General features: G+C 28.3%; 8 protein-coding genes across 9 annotated transcripts; 3 read left to right on the forward strand and 5 right to left on the reverse strand.

Annotated features, from left to right (window-relative positions):
• Positions 1–804: 804 nt before the first annotated feature.
• Positions 805–2,314, reverse strand: LOC107070826 (Calcium and integrin binding family member 2). The gene is made up of 4 exons (XM_015329353.2): positions 1,879–2,314; positions 1,702–1,822; positions 1,400–1,568; positions 805–1,081 (listed from the first exon to the last, which is right to left on the reverse strand). The coding sequence occupies exons 1-4, from the start codon at positions 1,962–1,964 to the stop codon at positions 864–866; spliced, it is 594 nt and encodes a 197-aa protein (XP_015184839.1). The 5' UTR covers positions 1,965–2,314; the 3' UTR covers positions 805–863.
• Positions 2,315–2,331: 17 nt separating this feature from the next.
• On the reverse strand, positions 2,332–4,558 carry mst (misato mitochondrial distribution and morphology regulator). Its single transcript, XM_015329352.2, has 5 exons — positions 4,278–4,558; positions 4,107–4,187; positions 3,569–4,015; positions 2,684–3,485; positions 2,332–2,612 (listed from the first exon to the last, which is right to left on the reverse strand). Exons 1-5 carry the CDS (start codon positions 4,353–4,355, stop codon positions 2,404–2,406), a joined length of 1,617 nt encoding a protein of 538 aa, XP_015184838.2. The 5' UTR covers positions 4,356–4,558; the 3' UTR covers positions 2,332–2,403.
• A 300-nt stretch (positions 4,559–4,858) lies between these two features.
• On the forward strand, positions 4,859–6,027 carry LOC107070800 (uncharacterized). Its single transcript, XM_015329308.2, has 3 exons — positions 4,859–5,035; positions 5,305–5,502; positions 5,580–6,027. Exons 1-3 carry the CDS (start codon positions 4,995–4,997, stop codon positions 5,938–5,940), a joined length of 600 nt encoding a protein of 199 aa, XP_015184794.2. The 5' UTR covers positions 4,859–4,994; the 3' UTR covers positions 5,941–6,027.
• A 593-nt stretch (positions 6,028–6,620) lies between these two features.
• LOC107070799 (neuferricin) lies at positions 6,621–8,358 on the reverse strand. The gene is made up of 4 exons (XM_015329307.2): positions 7,467–8,358; positions 7,250–7,390; positions 6,987–7,173; positions 6,621–6,917 (listed from the first exon to the last, which is right to left on the reverse strand). The coding sequence occupies exons 1-4, from the start codon at positions 7,774–7,776 to the stop codon at positions 6,740–6,742; spliced, it is 816 nt and encodes a 271-aa protein (XP_015184793.1). The 5' UTR covers positions 7,777–8,358; the 3' UTR covers positions 6,621–6,739.
• Positions 8,359–8,445: 87 nt separating this feature from the next.
• Top3alpha (topoisomerase 3-alpha) lies at positions 8,446–13,224 on the forward strand. Its single transcript, XM_015329304.2, has 11 exons — positions 8,446–8,889; positions 9,227–9,573; positions 9,639–9,757; positions 9,859–10,205; positions 10,287–10,575; positions 10,647–11,145; positions 11,234–11,579; positions 11,665–12,193; positions 12,270–12,519; positions 12,607–12,860; positions 12,958–13,224. Exons 1-11 carry the CDS (start codon positions 8,680–8,682, stop codon positions 12,999–13,001), a joined length of 3,234 nt encoding a protein of 1,077 aa, XP_015184790.2. The 5' UTR covers positions 8,446–8,679; the 3' UTR covers positions 13,002–13,224.
• Positions 13,099–14,662, reverse strand: Cby (beta catenin antagonist chibby). The gene is made up of 3 exons (XM_015329309.2): positions 13,607–14,662; positions 13,424–13,539; positions 13,099–13,330 (listed from the first exon to the last, which is right to left on the reverse strand). The coding sequence occupies exons 1-3, from the start codon at positions 13,788–13,790 to the stop codon at positions 13,250–13,252; spliced, it is 381 nt and encodes a 126-aa protein (XP_015184795.1). The 5' UTR covers positions 13,791–14,662; the 3' UTR covers positions 13,099–13,249.
• Positions 14,663–14,803: 141 nt separating this feature from the next.
• Rpt3 (26S proteasome regulatory subunit Rpt3) lies at positions 14,804–16,792 on the reverse strand. The gene is made up of 6 exons (XM_015329306.2): positions 16,633–16,792; positions 16,363–16,455; positions 15,947–16,280; positions 15,657–15,860; positions 15,302–15,566; positions 14,804–15,195 (listed from the first exon to the last, which is right to left on the reverse strand). The coding sequence occupies exons 1-6, from the start codon at positions 16,663–16,665 to the stop codon at positions 14,877–14,879; spliced, it is 1,248 nt and encodes a 415-aa protein (XP_015184792.1). The 5' UTR covers positions 16,666–16,792; the 3' UTR covers positions 14,804–14,876.
• A 208-nt stretch (positions 16,793–17,000) lies between these two features.
• LOC107070817 (uncharacterized) lies at positions 17,001–21,694 on the forward strand. 2 transcript variants are annotated; one of them, XM_015329338.2, is made up of 13 exons: positions 17,001–17,314; positions 17,419–17,527; positions 17,698–17,725; positions 17,821–17,880; positions 17,960–18,022; positions 18,265–18,347; positions 18,724–18,889; positions 19,015–19,303; positions 19,370–19,472; positions 19,586–19,849; positions 20,218–20,539; positions 20,667–21,010; positions 21,084–21,694. In XM_015329338.2, the coding sequence occupies exons 3-13, from the start codon at positions 17,710–17,712 to the stop codon at positions 21,312–21,314; spliced, it is 1,941 nt and encodes a 646-aa protein (XP_015184824.2). In that variant the 5' UTR covers positions 17,001–17,314; positions 17,419–17,527; positions 17,698–17,709; the 3' UTR covers positions 21,315–21,694. The 2 variants fall into 2 exon arrangements, with proteins under 2 accessions (XP_015184824.2, XP_089030874.1); XM_089174748.1 differs by lacking the exons at positions 17,001–17,314; positions 17,419–17,527; positions 18,265–18,347 and having other exon boundaries at positions 17,707–17,725.
• The last annotated feature ends 76 nt before the right edge of the window (positions 21,695–21,770 follow it).

Raw genomic sequence — 21,770 nt, forward strand, 5'->3', positions numbered from 1 at the left:
GACCCCGCCACAGCACCAGAAGCGACTGGAGAAGGAGAAAGAGAACAAGAGAGAGAGAAAGAGAGAGAAAGAGAGAGAAAGAGAGAGGTAGAACACGATCGAAAGGGACGACAACGGCTTGCGCTTGCTTCTCCTTCCCTCGTGTACGCGATTCCTTCTTCTCGATGCTCCCGAACGCTCCGACTATCTCTTCAGAGTCGTTAAGAGAGACTCGGAGAACCGGATTGATCAAAATTTCTCTTTCTATCTCGTCTTGATTCATTTAACCAATCATATTTGTCCTTTTATTTCTATATGATAATCGATCAAATATTACAATTATAAAATAATATTTTTTATCTCGAAACTCCCTTCAACCCTGCTACTATCGTATAATTTAGTTGAAAATCGTTAAACCCTATATAAGATTTCCTTCTTAGTCTTTCGATAGTCGTATAAAGAAGGAATGAATGGCCTGCTTACTTATACCCAGCATTGCTCGTTGTTGCTCAACAGGGGCGACTCGCGGAGAACCCGTGCAAGAAAGTATGCCTGTAACGTGTAACAGGGTACATAGTAGTATCTCTTCGGTACAGACTCTTATACCAAGCTAATAATTATCCCATGAGTTTGCGAAATAACGTTCACTGTGTTCACTGGCCGATGTTTTGCCAGCCAGGATGCTTTTTCGCCGCCATTAATTATAAACGAACGCGTCTTTATTCTTGCTGCTCGTTAAAAGCGTTTAATCAGTGTACTATTATTACTATTACTACTACTACTTGCTATTTAATCAGTTTCCTTAACTCGAACTACTTTTATTTCTTCTACTTCTCCTTCTTCTTATGTTTTTTTTTTTCTTCCTTGATCAAACGAGATAAAATTTATATTCTTATATGAAAGGTCGAGATGAAATCTGGTGCTCTAGTCACTACATGTTCAAAATCAAGATACGATAGAGCACCATCGCCATCAATGTCACTTTCCTCTAAAACTTTTTGACACACAGTATCTACTTCTTCGTTAGTTAGACCACCCTGGACAAGTTGTCGACAGGTGCGTTCTAAATCACCAACACCTAGCACGCCATCCTCGTCGAAATCTATGGAAAAAAAAAAGGAAAACTTTGTTGGATTTATTGTTACATATTTTTCATTTATTTCTATTGGATCGTTAGATGTCGTTGTCCTTGAAAATATTTACGAAATAAGTACGATTTTGATTACGTCACGATCTTCATTATGAGTCATTTGAAAAATCTAGATTTGATATTAACATTCTATGAAATCCGGTTTGGTCGTTGAATGTTAAGAAAGCATTTGTTTCATTTCAAGTTAGCAAAGAACAACGACATCGACCTCGAAGTACTCTCACGATCCGTCTGTCCTTTCGTTAGTCCGGTTCATGTACTTGGCCGTACCGTAAATCTTGAAGGCGTAAAAGACCTTCAGATCCCGCGGTGCCTGCTCCGAGAAGACAGACATCATCTCGAGGAAATCTTCGAAACAAATACCTTCGGTGTCTTCTGATTGTTGCTTTCTATTACTTTTTGTGAACACTTCAGATATTCGTTCTCTAAATGGATTTTCCTAAAGAGAGAGAGAGAGAGAGAGAGAGAGAGAGAAAGAACAAAAAAGGAAGGTAAAAAATAACTGGTTTTACAACTTCTTGTTATTGTACCGAATATATTCGTTTTTAATAGCACGAATATTTAATACGAACCTTGAGTTCGGGAATACGCGTAAGACAAGACAGTGGTAAGCGTAAAGTTGATGCTTCCTGTGACGTCATCGTACGTGGGACCATTCCAGGATCACCCATCTCTCGGAAACGTTTAAATATCCTTAAAAATATAAGAAAAATATGTAAATGCAATAAAAATGATTAGAGCAAGGTTACCTTAAAATTTCTTTTCGCGTAAAAAATGTACAATCTTGATAATCTTCCAATTGGTCTTCGGAAAACGTGGCTACCTTATTCCCCATAGGTTTGCCTTTGAAATTTATTCTCTTGTCCAAGTATTTCAAAGAACAAATGAAAAACTATAAACGAACGAACGAACGAAACTTTTTCAGCGATGTATTTTAACGTGACTGAAGAAGAAATTGTTAGCGGACTTTTACGTTCTGGGATGTTCGATAGGGTATTATATAGCCTTACTAGGGTGTGTCTTGCCACTCCCATCTTCACTGGGGTCGATTTGTTATAGAGGATCATATTTTAAGATATATTTAAGATAACGTATTACGATCCTGTACATACGTATGCCCACATACGGGTGTCTTAACGAAAGAACTCATTTTTACGATAAAAACTACATGTTGCTGTTCGGTTTTTCAAAAATGATGAAAATTAAATATTATAGGTTTATTATATTTATACATTAAATATAAATATAAAAAATCAGTAATTTTATTAAACTCCTTAAATATAATGATCTTCATAGGCTTCTTTACGATCCAACAAATAATTGCAACAATCATGAAATTCATTTACATCGAGGCCGGAATCGGTAAATGCATGAAACCTGTTAATACTTCGTACTCTCATTAATTGATTATGTAAAAGTTCAAACATCGATCCAAGACTTTTGCCAGTATGTAATCCAGCCATAACTGGGACTGATCGTACTTCTATAATAAAAAAAAGTAACGTTTGTAGAACAATAATGCATACATTTGTTTGTTCAAATATTTGGATTTACCTTCTGCGACTGGCCATCCCGCGATATCTCCGGTTTCCGTAACGTTGTTGTTGAAAATTTTCGGATAAGGTGGTTTTATTTTAAGACTCGATTCTATGGTCGACAAATACGTTGCTGATGATTGATATACATAAGCTAAATAACACGTCATCATTTCGTGTACGGTCGAACATCTGTATGCAGGTTTGGACATTTGCTTATTAGCTTTGTCCATCGGTCTTTTCAATCTATCTTCCGGTATTCCTCGCAATGCTATACTTTGCATACTTTTATCTATTGGTACATCACAACTAGGTGTCAAACTTGTCAACATGGAACCTTCATAATCGTCTAATACGTCGATCAAATCTCGTTTGACCGTCATTGGAAATGGTAAACTTAAACTAGTTATTGCCGCTTTTCCATTATAAGAGAGATCGGCACATAAATCGGATAATACTACATTCGCATATTCTTTACGTCTATATCTCAAACTCAATGTGTCTAATGCAGTTGCCAGTATCGAACTGGTGTGATATTTAAGTTCTAATTCGTAATTTAAATTGTCAAAATTTCGAGGAAGGCCTATTTGGGGCCAACCACTTTGTCCACAACAAATAGGACTAAAGAGCGATGAGTATTCTTCTAACTGTTGCCAACATAATGCTATGTTAATTGCTTTAATTATGTCTGATGTAGATGAATCGGTGTTTCGACCGTCGATAGATGGAAATGTTATAATACTTTTGCCATATTCGTCTCTTAAATGTTGAATGCACGAGACACCAAGCCCGGAAAATCCATCTGTTGAGTCAACCAGTACCTGTTTTTTTATTTAAATAATAATGTAATACTGAATCTATGTTTTTTATAATTATTATTACAAAATATAGATTTGAAACTTACTTGAAAGCCTTGCATTAAATCGCATTCTTCAACATAAGCTCGTATTTTATCAGTGAAATCATCTGAAAATTGTTCCTTCTTCCATAAATTTCTACCATAGGTATAAATATCAAACTGATGATCGCTAGAATTATGTTCATATTCTTTTATAGTGTTAACTGTTCTCGAATGAAATCTAGGCACTAAGTAATCGACCCATGTGTTTACAGAATTTTCTAAATCAATTTCTTGCAATTGTGCTGCTTCTGCTGACTTATCTAAACTTTCTATGAAGGCTGGTTTAGAACATGGATTTTCTTCTTTTATCTCTACGTTTTGTTCATCCCATAGTAATGAAGATAATTCTTCGTGTTGTGGAACATCATACAAAGTTCCACTTTCTTTTAAGTAACCCAATGTTCCTTTCAAATCCACTAATAAAAGTCTGGGACAAAATGTTACTTGTTTCTACAACAAACAAACAAACAAACAATAATTCAATTTATATAATTCATTTTGAATATAGAGTAGCAAATTATGTTGTTCCTTTAAATTTTACCTTGAAATTTTCTCCTTCTCTGTACAAAACATCATGATTTATCTCGGAAGGATTGTTAGGATCATAAGAAAAATTATTTTCCTAAAAAATGTACGAACATAAGTAAAACATTGATGAAATATTTTTCATTCAGAAATAAGATGAAGATTTAAAAAATTGTAATAATAATACCTGAAGATTCCACCAATGAGTTCCAATGAAGTTGGAGTAATGGCCTAATTGAATTGTTAATATTTCTCGTGTTGTCATTTTTGTATTAATTTGTTTTTTAATAAATTAATGTTAAAAAAATTTAATGATTCAAATTAAATTACATTTGATCATTGTCAATATTAAAATATTATTTTATACGCAATTTAATATAACACAATAATTGTATTTATTACAAGTTGAATTATTTAAATTCACATAACCTTGCATCGATATATCTCTCGTATAAACCAATGTAATTGTATAGGGAAAATTCTATAAGCAGATGAAATACTTATTTGTCTAGTTCTCGCTAGAGTGCATCTCAATCGCAATAAACTTTTATTCAACCAATCATATGAATGGACTTTAAATTTAAATGTCAGTTTATTATATTGAATTTCATTTTAATGACAATAAGACAATTTTAATGTGTAATTAATATATTAAAATAGATAAAATCGAAATGATTTATATTAAAATATGTTAATATTAAAAATCCGATAATAATAATAATACTAATCAACTCTTATCAGTTAAACTTTCATTTATAAACTATACCGACTATATACAAGGATTTATTCGATGGGTGGTGAATAAGTTTTCAGGAATATAAATATTAGATTTTACATCATATGAAGAGTAAAAAAATGAATTTATCTTTAATTATTTAATAATTTTTCAATGAAATAATTAATAATGTTGACCAAACAAATGGAATCAAAAGTTGAAGAAAAACCGTAAGTAATTTTAACATGTCATTTAGTAACACGTAAATAAGCTAATATCAGATGGTTTTGATATACAATTTTATTTGATAAAAATGAAATAAATAATATAAGAAAATTCTACATAAATAATGTATTATAGTTAGAATATAAATTACTTATATATATATATATAGGTTATATTCTGTTTATATTTTAGTATGTATTTGTATATAGTTGATTTAGTTTGTAGTTAAAAAATGATGTTATAGTTTAAAACGTTTATAATGTGTTCTTTTTAGTATACCTAAACAGACTAAAGACGATATTAATGTGCCAGCAGTTACAGCTAAATTAGAGATGTTAACAGTAGATACTAATAATACTAATAATGCAAATAATAATACTACTAATGCAGAATCAATCCCAGAGCCCAGAAGTCGTATAATTCTTCGAAAAAGAATACCAAAAAAGGGTCAACCAGACTCTTCAAATAGAAGGTATTTATATACATACATAAATATTATACAGATGTGTATTTTGCTGGTAAATTATTTATTTATTTGTGCAACATTAGATGCAGTCTCAGGCCTAAAAAAAGAAGTTTAGGAGATATGGAATCGGATGAAAATATTATGGAGTATTATTTAGATAAAAATTCAAAATACAAGGCAAATAATTTAGAAACAATTTTTGAAGAGACTGCAAATACAAATGAAAATTTCTCATATATGGGTGCAAAAAAATACAAAAGAATGATTAAGTTTGAAGAACAACCTACTGATAATAAATTGAAAAAGAGAAAAACTAAAATTAAAAGAATATTTGGATCTAAGATTAATTTTAGGCGAAAATGTGGATCTATGGATGTATTACTTGATAAGTTAAATTATATTAGAAGTAACTCACCAACAAATTCTGAAAGCGAAACAAAATAGCTATTATATTATAAATATATTTAGTAGTAATTATTTGATTATACTATTTTTATAAAAATTAAGAATACATAAACTTTTATGTTTTAACGGTTTCATTATCTCAGAACACGTTAGCACTATTCACATTTCATCGTGAAAAGTACCAAAACACACATTGAACATATATTTAAAAAAACAAGTATTATAGCATAGCTTTATTACTTTCTACAAATTTCAAATTAATATCTAATAAATAGTTAAAACAATCATGCTTAATATATGTAATCGTGATTGTATAATCTCGAAATTACTAAATACTTTTTAATACTGATACTGACATACCGTCTTGTGGTTCTCTATAAGACATTTTATATATCAATGGTAATACTATCTAAGCATGTATTTAAATCGATGTATTAACATCACCTCACTTAGTTGGTTATATACGCTTGAAATGATCAATATGACGAAAGAGACCACAGTTTTTGCTACCAAAATAATATTTTGTTAAATGTTTTTCCTTCTTTTATTTTATAAGATATTTAATAGTATACATATAATAAAAAAATCTTATAAACTTTATTAAAACTTTTATATTTTAATAGATATGTGTGTAAAAATCATAATAATTAGTTTTATTTATCAAAATAAATTACTTACAAAAAATATATATATATATATAAAAAAAAAAAAATTGTTAAATTTGTTAACTGCCTGTTTATTTATTTCATTTATATTTATAAAAAATAAAAGATTAGTATCAAATAATAATAATATCGTTTAATAAATAGATTGTGCAAAAATATTTCTAACATAGAAATTATTTGATATTACATTTTATTGAAGTTGTTGAACAACCATTGTATTCCTTAAAATTACCTTTATTTTCTTTGTATTCTTTACTATCAAGATTAACACAAGCACATCTGTGTTGTTTTGAGCCAGGCATTTCAAAATACATTCTTGGAACACCGATCCAATCTCTTTCTATACCACCGCTACAAATAAAACAAATCAATATTGTTTTGTTAATACAAAAGTATATAACTTTTAATTATAATAATTACCTTCTTTTAGAACACCATAGAGTAGTGCCTATGTTGGCTTTCCATTCTATGTTACAAGTTGGAAATAATTTTTTCTTTTTTTCTTCATTCTCTATTTCTTTCTTAGCGTCTATCAATTTTTGTTTTATTTTTAAAGATTCAATCGTTGGAGAACCATCTTCATTGAAATACCTTCCACTTAATTTACCTTGAAAAATATTATTTTTTGTTTACATCAATATTCAACATTATATACAACTTTAATTGTGTTGTGTTGTATATACCTTTATAAATATAATTTGTTTTATAAAACTGTACCCAGTCATCTAATGCTTTAATTTTTTCTAAAGAAAGTTCAGATACATCATCTGTTATTTCATTCTCATCAAATTCTCCAGTAACAAATGCTAGAGATGCATCACAACCTAATAACAAATATGAAGTTATTTATTTAAATGTAATGTTACATTTTTTCTAACGCATAATAAAGATTTTTTTTACCAACAAATATGTGATAAGATGCTCCGGGTTCATAATGTTTAGCTCCCTTAGTAACGTCAAAAACTTGTCCTAATATTGAAAGGTACAATCCATTTTCAATATTATTATATTTTTTTAACTCATCTTTAGTAAATACTTTTTCTGTCTTATTTATATCTAACAATTCCAATTCTGTTTTACTAAATATGTGTATTAAATTTTTCAATTCTTTAGGTAAAAAATGCCATGTTATTTGAAAATAATTTTCCGAATAAATTAAATAAATACTTGCTAACAAAAGACCAAACCAGACATATTTTAAAATTGTCATTGTTTACGTCTTTTTGTTTAATAAATTAATTGCATAAAGTACTTTTCATAAATAATATATCACAATAATCAATAGGTCTAAACATGATTTTTTTAAGTAGAAAAAAACTAATCTTTTTATTTGAAAAACAAACTGAAACAACTTATTAGAACTTAACTGAATCAATTACAGTACATTTTGTAATCTTGTATTATGTCTTTTACAGAAATATGTAATTTCATATATAATTATTTGTATTTCTTGTGAACAAATTTATGAGATGTTCAAAACTATCATGTTGAATAATAAATTACAATTGTATATTAATTTCGTTCATTTTCTCTTTGAAGTAGAGAATATTTTTTAAAGGCATATTTCTAGAAAATCTAATTGACATTGACTTTAATGTTCTTACAATTATATTCGAAAATTAAAGAAATTTATTTAATAAAATATATATCATATAAAACAGGTGTTAGAATTTCAATGTAAAACATAACATATTTATTTACGATCTAAACGTAATACTATATAAAACAAATGTCAAATTTTATCATCTCATATAGAAACACATGTAAACAGATCCCAATGTTACATGTACAGCACACAACAATAGGTTAACATAGGTTAGTTTGGTTAGCTACACTAACGCGCTCTAGTGGCAAAGATCTGTCTCGTCATTTTGCGATCGCCCTCCTATTATCTAGGCTCCGTGGTCAGATTCTGCGCTAACGAATCAAAATACATTTATTTAAAAATAAAAAAAACCTTTCTTAAAACATACAGTGTATGATTCACAATACAAGTGTTTGTAACTCATTTATATAAAAATGTTTAAATGTGTTCTATTATTAAAAGTCCTAATATCTGTCAAGTAGTAATTAATAAACATATCAGTGTACAATTGTGATATTGAAAAGAGTTATGATATGCTTAACGCATCGTATTACTTTTATTTCGTTTTTCAAGAATATAATAACAATACATGTGAAAAAATTATTATCAAATAATAAAGTTTTGATTATTAGAAATAAAAGCACTAATCACAATATTATGAAAGTCCTTAATGTAGCTGAAAAAAATGATGCTGCAAAAAACATTGCTGGTTATTTATCACGAGGAAATATTAGAAAAGTAATATTATCTTGAATGAATCATTCATTTGATAAAATGATTAACTCCACAAAATAAAAAGTAAACAAAGTGGATAAATTAATATTATACTATGTCGTATTGTTTATTATTGAACAGCCATAAAAAGTGTTGTTATGATATTAAAGTTAATTTATTAAAGAAATTTATTTGCAATATTAAGTGTTAAAATAAAACTTCAAAAAGAAAAAGTTGTAAAAGTGAAGTTAATCTTTTTGATCAGTGAACAGTTCAATTTTATACATTTTATATTAAAATGTAAAAGAAACCTCTATAAAGTTAGTTATTCATATACTTCTTTTGCTTTTTTTTTTTTTAGAGGGATGGTTTATCTGTTTATAACAAGATTTATGAATTCAATGTACGATTATGGAACGAAGATTGTCAAATGATTATGACATCTGTTTCTGGACACTTACTGGGATATGAATTTGTAGGTGCTTATAGAAAATGGCAAGGATGTCATCCTTTAAGTTTATTCGATGCTCCTGTTATAAAAAATTGTATAGATGATAATTATTTAAAAATAAAAAAGACTATAGAAAAAGAAGTAAAAAGTTGCAGAGCTTTGATCATTTGGACTGATTGTGATAGGGAAGGAGAAAACATAGGATTTGAAATCATAGAAGTATGTCGGGCAGTTAAACCTGATATACGTATATATAGGTAAGTATCAGTTTATTTATTTTATTTGAAAACTTATAATAATAAATATGTGTTATGCGTTATAGGGCTAAATTCTCAGAAATCACACAAGCATCCGTAAACAGAGCTCTTCAAACTTTGGACACGCCAAACAAAGCTGTCAGCGAAGCTGTAAATATAAGAAGTGAATTAGATTTAAGAATAGGTATTGTAGGCATTTTATTTCTTCGATACTTATCGATAACCACTCAAATCTATTACTATCAAATACTATTGTAAAATTATTGTTTATTTTATTTGTTTTAGGTGCTGCATTTACAAGATTTCAAACGTTACGATTACAGAAAGTATTTCCTAGAACACTTACAGACATGCTTATAAGTTATGGTAGCTGCCAGTTTCCAACATTAGGATTTGTGGTAGAAAGATTTCTGGCTATAGAAAGATTTAAGCCAGAACCATATTGGAAAATAAAAGTAATGAATGTTCATAGTGATATTTCTGTTGAATTTCGTTGGGATAGAGTTAGACTTTTTGAAGAACTACCTTGCCAAATATTTCTTGATATGTGTCAAGAAAATCCTACGGCTACTGTCACTAAAGTTACCAGTAAGCCAAAAAGCAAATGGAGACCATTACCGTTAGATACAATTGTAAATAACAATATCAGTATTACAACATTTATATTTGATATCAAAATTTCTTCATTTATATATCTTATAAATATATCTTAGGAATTAGAAAAACAAGGTTCTAGAAAATTGCGTTTAAATGCGAAAGAAACTATGAGGATAGCGGAAAAATTATATACGCAAGGTTTAATTAGCTATCCACGTACAGAAACAAACATTTTTCCAAAAGAATTAAACTTACAATCTTTAGTTTCTCAACATACAAATAGTCCTATATGGGGTCAGTTTGCACAGCGCTTAATGGAAGATGGGATATCTCCTAGGCAAGGGAAAAAAAGCGATCAAGCTCATCCTCCTATTCATCCAACGAAGTTTAGTACTTCTTTAGAAGGTATAATTAAAGAATTATTTTTAAAATTATATCAAGATTATTGTTTGTTACATCCTCAAATTTTATAATAGGAAACGAAGCTAAGGTCTATGAATTTATTGTAAGACACTTTCTGGCTTGTTTATCCAAAAATGCGGAAGGTCAAGAAACTGTAGTAGAAATTAATATTGCTGGAGAAAAATTTCTTGCCAATGGACTTCAGATATTAATGAAAAATTATTTAGAAATATACATTTATGAAAAATGGAGCGATAAAGAAATACATAGGTATCAAGAGGGACAAACATTTCAACCGACTAGTATTGATATGATAAAAGAAGAAACTTCACCTCCTAAATTACTAACCGAAGCAGATTTGATTGCTTTAATGGATAAACATGGAATTGGAACTGATGCAACTCATGCAGAACATATTGAAACAATAAAGTCAAGACAATATGTTGGTTTACAAGATGGTCAACATTTTATTCCTTCCAAATTAGGAATTGGACTTGTAATGGGTTATGACAATATAGGATTTCCAATGTCTAAACCAAATTTAAGAGCAGATTTAGAAAAGGATCTTAAATTGTACGTTATTAAAAAGTTACATTTTTTACTATTTCTAAATGCTATTTTAATATATATACATATTAAAAACTTATTTGTTTATCAATAGAATTTGTGATGGTCAAAAAGATCCTAAATTAGTTTTACAAGATCAAATAACTAAATATCGTGATGTATTTAAATTAGCAATGGAACATGCAAATTTAATTGATAATGCTATAGCAGAATATCTTGAAGAACAACCATTACAAGTACAAGAAACTGATATGATTAATACTACTCCAGATATAGTCGTTTTCAAATGTCCTAAGTGTAATTCTGACATGACATTAAAAAATAGAAAACAAGGTAATGGAAAATATATAAGTTGTATGGGATTTCCAGCATGTAATAATGCTATATGGTTTCCTCAATCGGTCGAGGATGTAACAGTTCTAGAAGATACATGTACCCAGGTTTGTGTACATTTTTCATAAATTATTCTTTAATCATTCCAGAAAATCATAATTTATAATTAACAACAATTTGTTCTCTCTATAGTGTTCTGGAAATATGCGGAAAATGAAATTTAAATTGGCACAAAATATGATTCATTTTTTTGGAAGTACATATACAACTTGTATTGGTGGTTGTGATCCTAATTTTAATGAAACAATGGACATCAAAAATGACACTGTTAAAAAAAGAACACATGTTAATGATAGTGGCTATGAAACCGTGAGCAACACATCTGTGCCAGAAACATCGTCGAGTTGGGTTCAAATGCGTAATAATACAGGAGAATCTATTTCAAATTCAAGAACAAATACTCAGAGAAATAATATTCCTTTACAAAATCTAAATCATGGGAGAAATCCTCCTACGAATAATCGAAAAAAAGGCAATACTGGATCTACTAAAATGAAAAACAATACTAACAATTTGAATATGTCGATAGGATTTAATAATAATAGTACAAATACTAGTAATATTGTATCCTGGGGAAACATAGACAATGATGCTGAGATTATTTGTCAATGTAATCAACCTGCAATTCAGCTAACAGTTAAAAAGGATGGTCCAAATCAAGGTAAATTATATGCATGCAAATGAATTGGAACAATATCGAGTAGTATAACAAAATGAAATATTTGTAATATCTGTAGGAAGACAGTTTTATAAATGTGGAAATTCACAAGGTAATCGTTGTGATTTCTTTTTATGGGCTTCTGATAGACCACAAGAACAAAATACTAATACTAATCATAATAATCATAATAATCAAAATGCAAATTGGAGTGCACAAAATCGAACACAGCAGCCTAGTACTAGTAATAACTCTGCTAATTGGAGAAATACTAGTATTTCAGAATCAAATAATGTTATAATGTGTACTTGTAATGAACCAGCTAGACTGTAAGTAAAAGATTTTTTTTTTTAAAGATACATATTTAGTTAACAATCAATAATTTAGCTGTTATTATTTGAATATATATTTTACAGACTTATAGTACAAAAAGAAGGACCAAATAAAGGTAGACTATTTTATACCTGTCCTAAAGGTAGAGACAGTACATGTAACTTTTTTAAATGGGACGATGCAGATGAAAGTGTTAATACAAATGAAAGAACAAATTGGGGAAATTTTGGAAACAGAAACAGTAAAAGTAATACTACGCACAGAGGGAATAGTTCAAATTCTAACAGATCTCAAGGAACTCGCGCCAAAAGAAAATGTGGCATTTGCGGAGTCGAAGGTTGGTTTTTTTTTTTTATTAAACTATAATTCTATTTATATTATATAAAAATTGAAATTACAACATTAATATATTTTATTGTTTTTCTAAAATATAGGTCATACGCGGAAAACATGTCCAGAAAATGTCATGGATAAATAATCAAACAATATTGTGTAAATTATGTATAGTTTTTTTGTCTAAATATAATTTAAATTTATTTAAAGTAAAAATAATAATTTATAGCGTAATATACATACATATAATAACCATTTGTGCCTTGTGTTGTTGATAAAATTGATTGTTGAGATTACGAATCACTTAATCTCTCGTTTTTACATAAAATAAAGAATGGCACAAAATAAATTAATTCTATAATTGAAAATACTACGTAATATACGTCATTTTAATTATCTATTAGATGATATATTATTCCTTAATTTTTCCAATTCTTCTCTTAATGATAAATTTTGCGTTACGGATTCTGTAAGCTGCAATATTTTCAAAAATATGATTTATGTTTGAAAAAGTTTGTATATATATATCATAAGGAAAATATAATTAATGTTAATCTAAATATTTACCAAATCTAGCATTATTTCAAACTGTAATTTTAACAAATAGTTTTCTCCTTCGAGTTTATGAACTTCCTTTTTCAATTTTTCATTTTCTTTAAATGTACCACTTACTTTTCCAGATTCTACAAAAGTAATAATTAATTTATAGACAATAATAATAATAATAATAAAATAATTTAATGTCTGTACCTGGTATCCATACACCATTTGCAAAAACTGCTTCTTGGTCTCCAAGTTGTAAACGAATAGGTCCAACGTCTGGACCTAATTCCTTTTCTATTCTATTAGGACTTAAATCTTTATTTATTAAAAATGTAGGTGCTTTTCTCGTTGGTGTTTTTTTCAAAGAAAATTTATTTGAAAATAAAGACATTTTTTTCCATCTACAACTATCTACAACTGCATAATAATAATAATATAACAAACAAACAAAAACTATACTTTAAGGTTAGGTTAGAAACGCTAACGCTAACGCCAGATAAAGTAAATCCTTCGACGACGGGCGAGCGTCGCTATGGACGACAGGTATTGAAACACGTAATAAAGAAAATGTTTACGTTGCACATTTGCGTTATAAAAACTAAAGCTTTATTCAAATAACTTTCAATAAAATTGAATAAAGCTTCAATAAGATACACCCATGTATCGTTTAGATTATGCCCCTCTTATCGTTTAAAACGACAAACATACGCAAGCTGCAGCGCAAGAATAGGGTGGCTATATGCCGCAAAGGGTTCAAATTCTAATAATATTTTTTATAACTTAACCCTTTGCACTTGACACGATTCTCGGTGTTGGTTATTACCAGTTACTCTGCGTCATTTCGTGGCAGAAACGGTGCATTTACAGGACCCTCGTATTATTTAGTATAACTTTGGAACCAAGTTATGGATTCTATTGATATTGGACTTATATTAATTAGTAGACATCGAGAAATATATTTTTGTAAAAAAAAAAACAAATCAATATTTTATTTTTGATAGTTTTGTACACTATGATAAAAAGTGTTTGAACGTTTTGCAATTGTTCTAATAAAGAAAAATGTATAAATTCATGGGTTGAAAATTTGTAATTGTTATTACTAATTCACAAAATGATATTTACCAATAGAACTCTTACCAAAAAAGTTTATTTACAAAGAGAAAAATTTTCTTTTTCGATTTTCTCACTCGTTAGATCTATCTATACGATATAACAGTAATTATAAAAAATACTTTCAAAAGAGAGTGCGACCAAGAAACGTTTGTTTCCTGGTCAATAATTTGTGATAAATAAGTTTAAATAATAAATAAATCCTATAATTCATAATTGTATACATAAAAAGTAATGAAAAAGTTATGCGTGAAAGGAATATATACATATATATGCAATGTAAAACGATACTCCTAATTTTGCATAGATATATTTAGAACGATACATAAATTTGAGCATAAAATAATAGCGATGAAATCTTTTCAAATTACTTGTAAAATTCATGCTCAGATTCATCTTTTTTAATATTATTTTTATAACCCTTCTCAAAGTCCTTTGCCAATACTATATAACGATTTTCTCGAACCGCGTGCATACCAGCTTCTTGGCAAATGGCATTTATATCAGCACCTGAAATTCTATCAGGTCGAGCCACATAATCTTCAAGATCAACTTCTTCGCTTAAATTCATTTTTGCTGTTATTGTTGAAAATATCAAACGTTTTTGTCGACGATCGGGTAAAGGAAATTCAATCTTACGATCTAATCTACCAGGTCGCAACAACGCTGGATCTAAAGTGTCAGCTCTGAACAGATAAATACAATATTAAATTAAATATAAATAAATTAATTTATAATTAAAACTATTCATAAGAAACACTTGTAGATTACATATTGCACATTAATTCATACCTATTAGTAGCCATTATAACTTTCACATTAGTAGTTTGATCAAAACCATCCATTTGATTAAGTAATTCCAAAAGAATACGCTGTACTTCACGATCAGCTCCAGTTTGTGCGTCAAATCTTTTCGTAGCAATAGCATCAATCTCATCAACAAAAATAATAGCAGGAGAATTTTCTTTAGCTAAACGGAAGACATCTCTGACCATTCTTGGTCCTTCTCCTAAATATTTCTGCACGAATTCAGAACCAACCACGCGTATAAAAGCAGCTATATGAAAGAATTTGTATTTATTGAAATAAATTAAAGAATTACATTTTTTTTTTTTTTTTTTTAATTAAAATACAATCAAATTAATACCTGTAGTATGTCTTGCAACAGCTTTAGCGAGCATAGTTTTTCCACATCCTGGTGGACCATACATCAACACACCTCTAGGTGGATCGATACCAATCTGTTTATACAGTTCAAAATGTGTCAGTGGTAATTCCACAGCTTCTCTAATTTCTTGCTTTTGCATATCCATTCCACCTATATCGCTGTATTGAATGTCTGGTTTCTCGTCTATATGAAACAAATTAATGAAATATTAATCAAATCTAATATTCACATGTTTACAAAAATCTCCAAATATAAACAAAAATAATCACCTGCTTGAAGCATCGAGATACTTGAATCAGCTTCTGGTGGAAGAACATCAACTAAAGCATTACTATGCTTATGAAGTGCAACACTCGCAGAAGGCTTCAATAGTTCTCTATCTATCGTAGACAAAATTCTAACATAATAATTAGAGCCTGTTGTAGATCCAACTATTCCAGTGTTTTGATCTACAGCTTCTAAAAATTGTCCTATGACCAATGGTACACTTTGTATACGTTTGACTTCTTCTTGAGCATGTAAATATTCTTTCTTCAAATTTCTTTGTTCATCTTTAATATATTCCTCTTGCACCTCCAAAAACTCTAACATCCTTTGCAATTTCTGTTTAAAATATATAATAACAATTATCGTACTAAAAAAATAATGAAATTTAATAAAAAAATTTGATTTGTCTGTTTCTTGCCTTATACTTGGTATATAAATCTTCAACATCTAATTCATCTCCGGCTCCTGTATAATGACCAATTACTGGTTTGGAATCAATCTCAGTAACTTCCTAAAGTAAAAAAAAAAAAAAAACAGAAAAAATATTAAAAAATGTCAATCAAAAGTGAAGATTATTCTTAATTGAGGTTATAAGTAACTATATGAACAATATTATCGACAATTATCGAATTCACATTTGTATTTTTAAGAAATATAAAACAAAATAATCTTAATAAAATTGATTTACTTTATCAGGCAAAATAATTCCAATTTCTTCCATTGTCTTCAACTTATTTAATACAAATACAGTTCAATTTGACATACAAGATGATATCAAATGACTTGAATTTTCGGACAGCTCGAATCACGGAGAGTAGATACCCAGAGGGCGATCGACATAGGAAATTGTACAGTCAACGCGATTGGAAAAAAAAAGGAAAGATCAGTTTCGTAAATACGCCGCTAGGCTTCGTTATGTTCGCTAATGTTGTGGGGAACAAGGCTGGCGGAAAAAGGCCAGAACTTAGTTAGACCTAAAGTTCCTAGAAAAAGAAAGAGTACAAAATTGCTTACACAGATGTCGCTTTCATTTATCGATATAATAACATTTAGAGATATATCGATATCGAAAACATCCAAGCCAGAATTACTGACAGCTTTCCCGTTATACGTTCGTAACTTTGTAGAATGTTGGTAGGGGCTAATTAAGTTAATTGTTACATTTACGATATATATCAATTAATATATGCATATATACATATTTATGCAAACTGATTGAATTTGGTGAAAAAAATTGCATAAGTGATACTAAATTTGATGTAAAAAGATATCATTAGACAATTCCAATTGTGTCAATTCATACGCATGCGTAATATTGTGTGTATGTGTAACTTGTGATACACGATTAAGTAAAATAATAGAATTAACGGGTAAGATATAATTTTCTTTTAAACGTTTAAATATATTATATTAAATATTTATTCTAATTAATGTATTTAATTTTCTTTATATTATTTCAATATCCAAAACGAAGTGTATAACATTTTCGATCTGGGACGGAAGGTGTGCCCCTTTACGTATGCCATTTTGTTGTACTTTGATGTTTAAGGGAATTGTTGCTTCAGGCGCAAGTAAATTAACAAGTAAATATAATATTACTAAATAAAATTACTTTTATCGTTTATTTATAAGTAACAATATTTATAATAATAAATAATTAACATATAATTTAAAAAGAAACACACTGCCTATTTTCTATGATAAAAAAGAATAGATCTATATAATAAATTTTTACTTTGTTATTCATTTATAGCACTAAAAAATAATGGAGGAAATTATAGGTACGTACATATTTGTATTTATCATTTGTAACTCACCTTCAAGTAAAATTATCAAATATGTTGTACTACATTTTGATGATGAATTTTTATTTCAGAAATTGTTAAAGTTGAGGAAGAAATAGTGTTGACCGATGATACTCCTCAAATCATAATTGGTAATTATTATATCCTAATTGTAACAATAATTTTCAATTTTGTTAAATTAATTATATTAACTACAGCTATTTATTGTAGACACAGATGAAACTGAGAAAGAAGTTGTAATAACTACAGAAGATGAATCTGGTAATGTGACAGGTATGTTTGAAAATATTACATATGTATGTATGTATGTAGATAGAGATATTATCATTAATTTCTTCAATAATTAATCTTAAAAAGAATTGTTTAGTTATATATTATTAAAATGTTACTTTTATTGATCTTATATAATTGAATATCTTATTTATAAATATTTTAAAATATCCTCTTAAGTTTATTCTCTTTTAATCTTTTACTTTCCATTTTGTTATGTTATAATATTTCTGTTTTACTCGCAGCTATTTCCCAAAGTAGCCAGATTATACAAATTATAACAGATTATGAATGTGTAACATGTCATCGCGTTTTCCAATCAGAAGATGTAAGTTATCATTTTATTTTTATTTATATTTTATACAAATACAGAGTATCCTGTAAACGGTGATGCAAACGAACAGGTTAATTCTACATGAAAAACTAAATAAATAATGTAGAATAACATTTTTTTCATATAAGAGTTTGTTTTTTTTTTTCTAAGAAAAATAAGTTTGAAAATTTGTTGAGTACGCATATACTTAATTCAGTTTTAGATCAACCGATTTCAGTATTTTACCTGTATTCAAGTAACCTGTATCAGAGAGCATTTCTATGCATCTTTATATATTTACAAATATTTTCATATATGCATATCTTGTTGAAAGAATATTTGAATATAATTTTTCTAACTATAATACTAATTTATTAATACTACTGTACAGATGCTAAAGGAACATTTAGATGTCTGCAGAGAAGAAGATGATTCTACAAGTATATTAAGAAATCAAGATAATTATGATTCTGAGGATGAAGATGATGCTGATGCTGATGCTGATGCTGATGCTGATGATCCAGATTATAAATTCAATGATACAAATATTGAAGAAGGTATATTTCAATTATTGTTATAATAATTATTTATATAATATATTTATTTTATGATAGTAATGGAGTTATTATGTCAAGTATAATAATAATTCTAATACATAATTAATATATAAATGTAATTTTAGATACTAAAGCTCAAAAGAATAATAATGAAAAACCAACGATCAAACCTGTGCCAGATACACAATGCCACTGTTGTGCTGAAGACTTAAAAACTGCCCATAGCGGTGGTGAATTTAAATGTACAGAATGTGAATTATCATTTAAAAAAAAATCATCTTTAGATAGACACATAATAGTAATACATTGGAAATGTGAATCTTATGTCTGTAATGACTGTGAGTCAACTTTTCGTGATAAAAAATCATTAAATAAACATCGTTATACTACGCATGTCAATCGCAACATATACAAGTAAGTATACATCAAATTGATAACGATAACAGAATAATATTATATTTTTCTTTATGTAATTTTTAGATGTGATACTTGTGACACATATTTTTCACGTAATTACCACTTGAAACGTCATAAAATGCAATCTGGTTGTCATGGAGAAATACGTAAAACTTTTGATTGTCAAGTAAAGTATACTCGTATAATTATTTAATATGATTAAGTATATAATACAGTAACAATTTATAATCATTGGTATAATAATAATAATAATAATAAAATTTGGTTCTTCGTTTGTAGGTTTGTCAAAAAGTTTTCACACGAAAGGATAATCTACGCGAACATTTGCGCACACATGCTGGAGCACCTCAAAGACAGAAAAAACCATGTAAATATTGTTCTAAGGAATTCTTTACTACTCAACAATTGATAATACACGAACGATTACATACTGGAGAAAGACCAGTACAATGTGATTTGTGTACGAAGACATTTTTATCTTCTCTTGCATTAAAAAAACATCGTCGTGTACATACAGGAGAGAAACCATTTGAATGCAAATATGTAAGTACTTTTTTTTGTTTTTTTTTCTTTTTTTCTTTTTAAATAAGCAATCTTTGTTCATAAAAATATTATTTTATGGTTAACTAACGTGAATAATTTAACGTATTTAATATACCTTAAAAATATATCAAATTATTCATTTTTAATACACATTCTTGTATTATATGAATTACCGCTCATTTACTACTTTTCTCATTATTTCAACAAGCAGACAATACAAGCTGGATAAATTGAGGTAATCTTTCTTAAAGTAATTCATTACTAATTCTTAACAGGTGATCTTCAAACTATTTAGTTCGTACATCTATACATTTGAAAATGTAATTGATTTATATATTTGTAAAATGTATTTTTTACATTTTCTGTAGTGTCACAGAAAATTTGCTGCCCGTGAGACATTAAATCGTCATCAAAGAACGCATACTGGAGAGAAACCTCATGTTTGTCAATATTGTGGAAAATCATTTATTCAAGCAGCACAATTAAGAGCACACGTATTTCATCATACCGGTGAAAATGGATTTTATTGTGATATTTGTGGTAAAGCATTTAATAGAAAAGCTCGCTTGAATGTACATAAAAAATTTGTACACGAAGGTGCAACACCATTTACATGTGAGATATGTGAGAAAGGCTTCACCCGAAGAGAAGACTTATCAAAGCATACATTGTTGCATACAGGAATTAAACGTAAGAATTGCAATTTCTATTTACATTAATAATTTATCTCTCAATATTTTTTTATATATCAATCATCGGGGATTATTTTAATGACATTTATAAATAATATACTATATCAATTATAACAATTTTGTAGCATTTAAATGTGATAAGTGCTCGAAGGCCTTTTCTGCTAAATCTTCATTACAAGCACATCTCAATACTCATAGACGAGAGCCACCTCAATCGTGCGTTGAATGTAATCGTGTTTTTATAAGACAAGACTGTTTGATGAGACACGTTCGAGCTAAACATAGAGAACTTCTGGAAGATGTAATGGACGAAGTGGAAAGGAAACATTTACAAGCACAATTATTCAATATTGCTTCCATTGCTGCAGAAAAAACTAAATCAGGAGAATCTAAAGTACTTTCTACGGATGAATTATTAAAAGCCATTTCAGATCTATTAAGGATACTTATTGATGAAGAAACCTTACAGGTATTATCAAATAATTGTAATAAATTGTAATGAAGTATAAACTTAAATGTAATATTATTTCATAATTTTACAGTTATTTGGTTGGCCTATTGCTCCTATTCAAGATATTTTAGAGGCTGTAATTAGACGTTGTGGTCATGAACCTCTAACATCAGATAGTAATTTACTTTTCAATGAAAGGTTAAGAGCTAACGTTAAGCTCTTATTTACAGTCGTTATAGAGGATGAAACAGCCAAGTCATTATTAACTACCAAAACGGTAGACCATGTTATTCTTCATGTTTTGGAAATTTCACAAAAATAAAATTGTAATATATATATATATATATATATATTATCATGATAATATGTGGTGACCTAATTATAAAAAAAAAAAATATAAAGATATATCTTAAGAAAAGTTATCTGACCAATTTACAAATGTTAACTGCAGTTTGGATAAAGAAACAATAGTATTATACATTTAACTTTGTTAGTGTAACTGCTAACTTATCATTGCTATTGTAATTTAATTAAGCCTCAAGTACTTTTACGAATATATTTTTTATTAAGTGAGTAACGTAAATACTCGATATTAAAAATGCATATTATTTCAATTATTATTTAATGGGTGAAAGGAGTGATATAATAATTATTATTAAACTTTCTGTAATCATGTTATAAAATATATTTCATACAAGTATATTTGCCTGACTATATTTAAAATGCCTACAATAGTGTAAAATAAACGATAATTAAAATATTGTTTTCTCTAAAACTT

The sequence above is a fragment of the Polistes dominula genome, unplaced genomic scaffold (assembly GCF_049000335.1).
Source record: "Polistes dominula isolate Pdom_NZ unplaced genomic scaffold, Pdom_raw_medaka contig_16, whole genome shotgun sequence".
In the NCBI taxonomy this organism is placed as follows: domain Eukaryota; kingdom Metazoa; phylum Arthropoda; class Insecta; order Hymenoptera; family Vespidae; genus Polistes; species Polistes dominula.

Bases quoted from the DNA above. Each gene is read 5' to 3' on its own strand.
- Rpt3 (XM_015329306.2), bottom strand. From the start codon at position 16,665: ATGGAAGAAATTGGAATTATTTTGCCTGATAAA. The intron at 16,281-16,362 runs GCAAGAAACAGA...TATTTTAAACAG, and splicing joins ATTTATATACCAAGTATAAG to AAATTGCAAAGGATGTTAGA. The intron at 15,861-15,946 runs GTGATTATTTTT...TGTTTCATATAG, and splicing joins TATCTCGATGCTTCAAGCAG to ACGAGAAACCAGACATTCAA.
- mst (XM_015329352.2), bottom strand. From the start codon at position 4,355: ATGACAACACGAGAAATATTAACAATTCAATTAGGCCATTACTCCAAC. The intron at 4,016-4,106 runs GTAAAATTTAAA...TGTTTGTTGTAG, and splicing joins GAGAAGGAGAAAATTTCAAG to AAACAAGTAACATTTTGTCC. The intron at 3,486-3,568 runs GTAAGTTTCAAA...ATAAAAAAACAG, and splicing joins ATTTAATGCAAGGCTTTCAA to GTACTGGTTGACTCAACAGA.
- LOC107070800 (XM_015329308.2), top strand. From the start codon at position 4,995: ATGTTGACCAAACAAATGGAATCAAAAGTTGAAGAAAAACC. The intron at 5,036-5,304 runs GTAAGTAATTTT...TGTTCTTTTTAG, and splicing joins TCAAAAGTTGAAGAAAAACC to TATACCTAAACAGACTAAAG. The intron at 5,503-5,579 runs GTATTTATATAC...GTGCAACATTAG, and splicing joins CCAGACTCTTCAAATAGAAG to ATGCAGTCTCAGGCCTAAAA.
- LOC107070799 (XM_015329307.2), bottom strand. From the start codon at position 7,776: ATGACAATTTTAAAATATGTCTGGTTTGGTCTTTTGTTAGCAAGTATT. The intron at 7,391-7,466 runs GTAAAAAAAATC...ATTTGTTATTAG, and splicing joins ATCTTATCACATATTTGTTG to GTTGTGATGCATCTCTAGCA. The intron at 6,918-6,986 runs GTAATTATTATA...TTTTATTTGTAG, and splicing joins CTATGGTGTTCTAAAAGAAG to CGGTGGTATAGAAAGAGATT.
- Top3alpha (XM_015329304.2), top strand. From the start codon at position 8,680: ATGATATGCTTAACGCATCGTATTACTTTTATTTCGTTTTTCAAGAAT. The intron at 10,206-10,286 runs GTAAATAACAAT...AATATATCTTAG, and splicing joins CATTACCGTTAGATACAATT to GAATTAGAAAAACAAGGTTC. The intron at 12,194-12,269 runs GTAAATTATATG...TAATATCTGTAG, and splicing joins AAAGGATGGTCCAAATCAAG to GAAGACAGTTTTATAAATGT.
- LOC107070817 (XM_015329338.2), top strand. The intron at 18,023-18,264 runs GTATGTTTGAAA...TTTTACTCGCAG, and splicing joins TGAATCTGGTAATGTGACAG to CTATTTCCCAAAGTAGCCAG. The intron at 18,348-18,723 runs GTAAGTTATCAT...ACTACTGTACAG, and splicing joins GCGTTTTCCAATCAGAAGAT to ATGCTAAAGGAACATTTAGA.
- Cby (XM_015329309.2), bottom strand. From the start codon at position 13,790: ATGTCTTTATTTTCAAATAAATTTTCTTTGAAAAAAACACCAACGAGA. The intron at 13,540-13,606 runs GTACAGACATTA...TTACTTTTGTAG, and splicing joins AAATGGTGTATGGATACCAG to AATCTGGAAAAGTAAGTGGT. The intron at 13,331-13,423 runs GTAAATATTTAG...AAAATATTGCAG, and splicing joins TTGAAATAATGCTAGATTTG to CTTACAGAATCCGTAACGCA.
- LOC107070826 (XM_015329353.2), bottom strand. From the start codon at position 1,964: ATGGGGAATAAGGTAGCCACGTTTTCCGAAGACCAATTGGAAGATTAT. The intron at 1,569-1,701 runs GTTCGTATTAAA...CTCTCTCTTTAG, and splicing joins CGCGTATTCCCGAACTCAAG to GAAAATCCATTTAGAGAACG. The intron at 1,082-1,399 runs GTACGGCCAAGT...TTTTTTCCATAG, and splicing joins TTACGCCTTCAAGATTTACG to ATTTCGACGAGGATGGCGTG.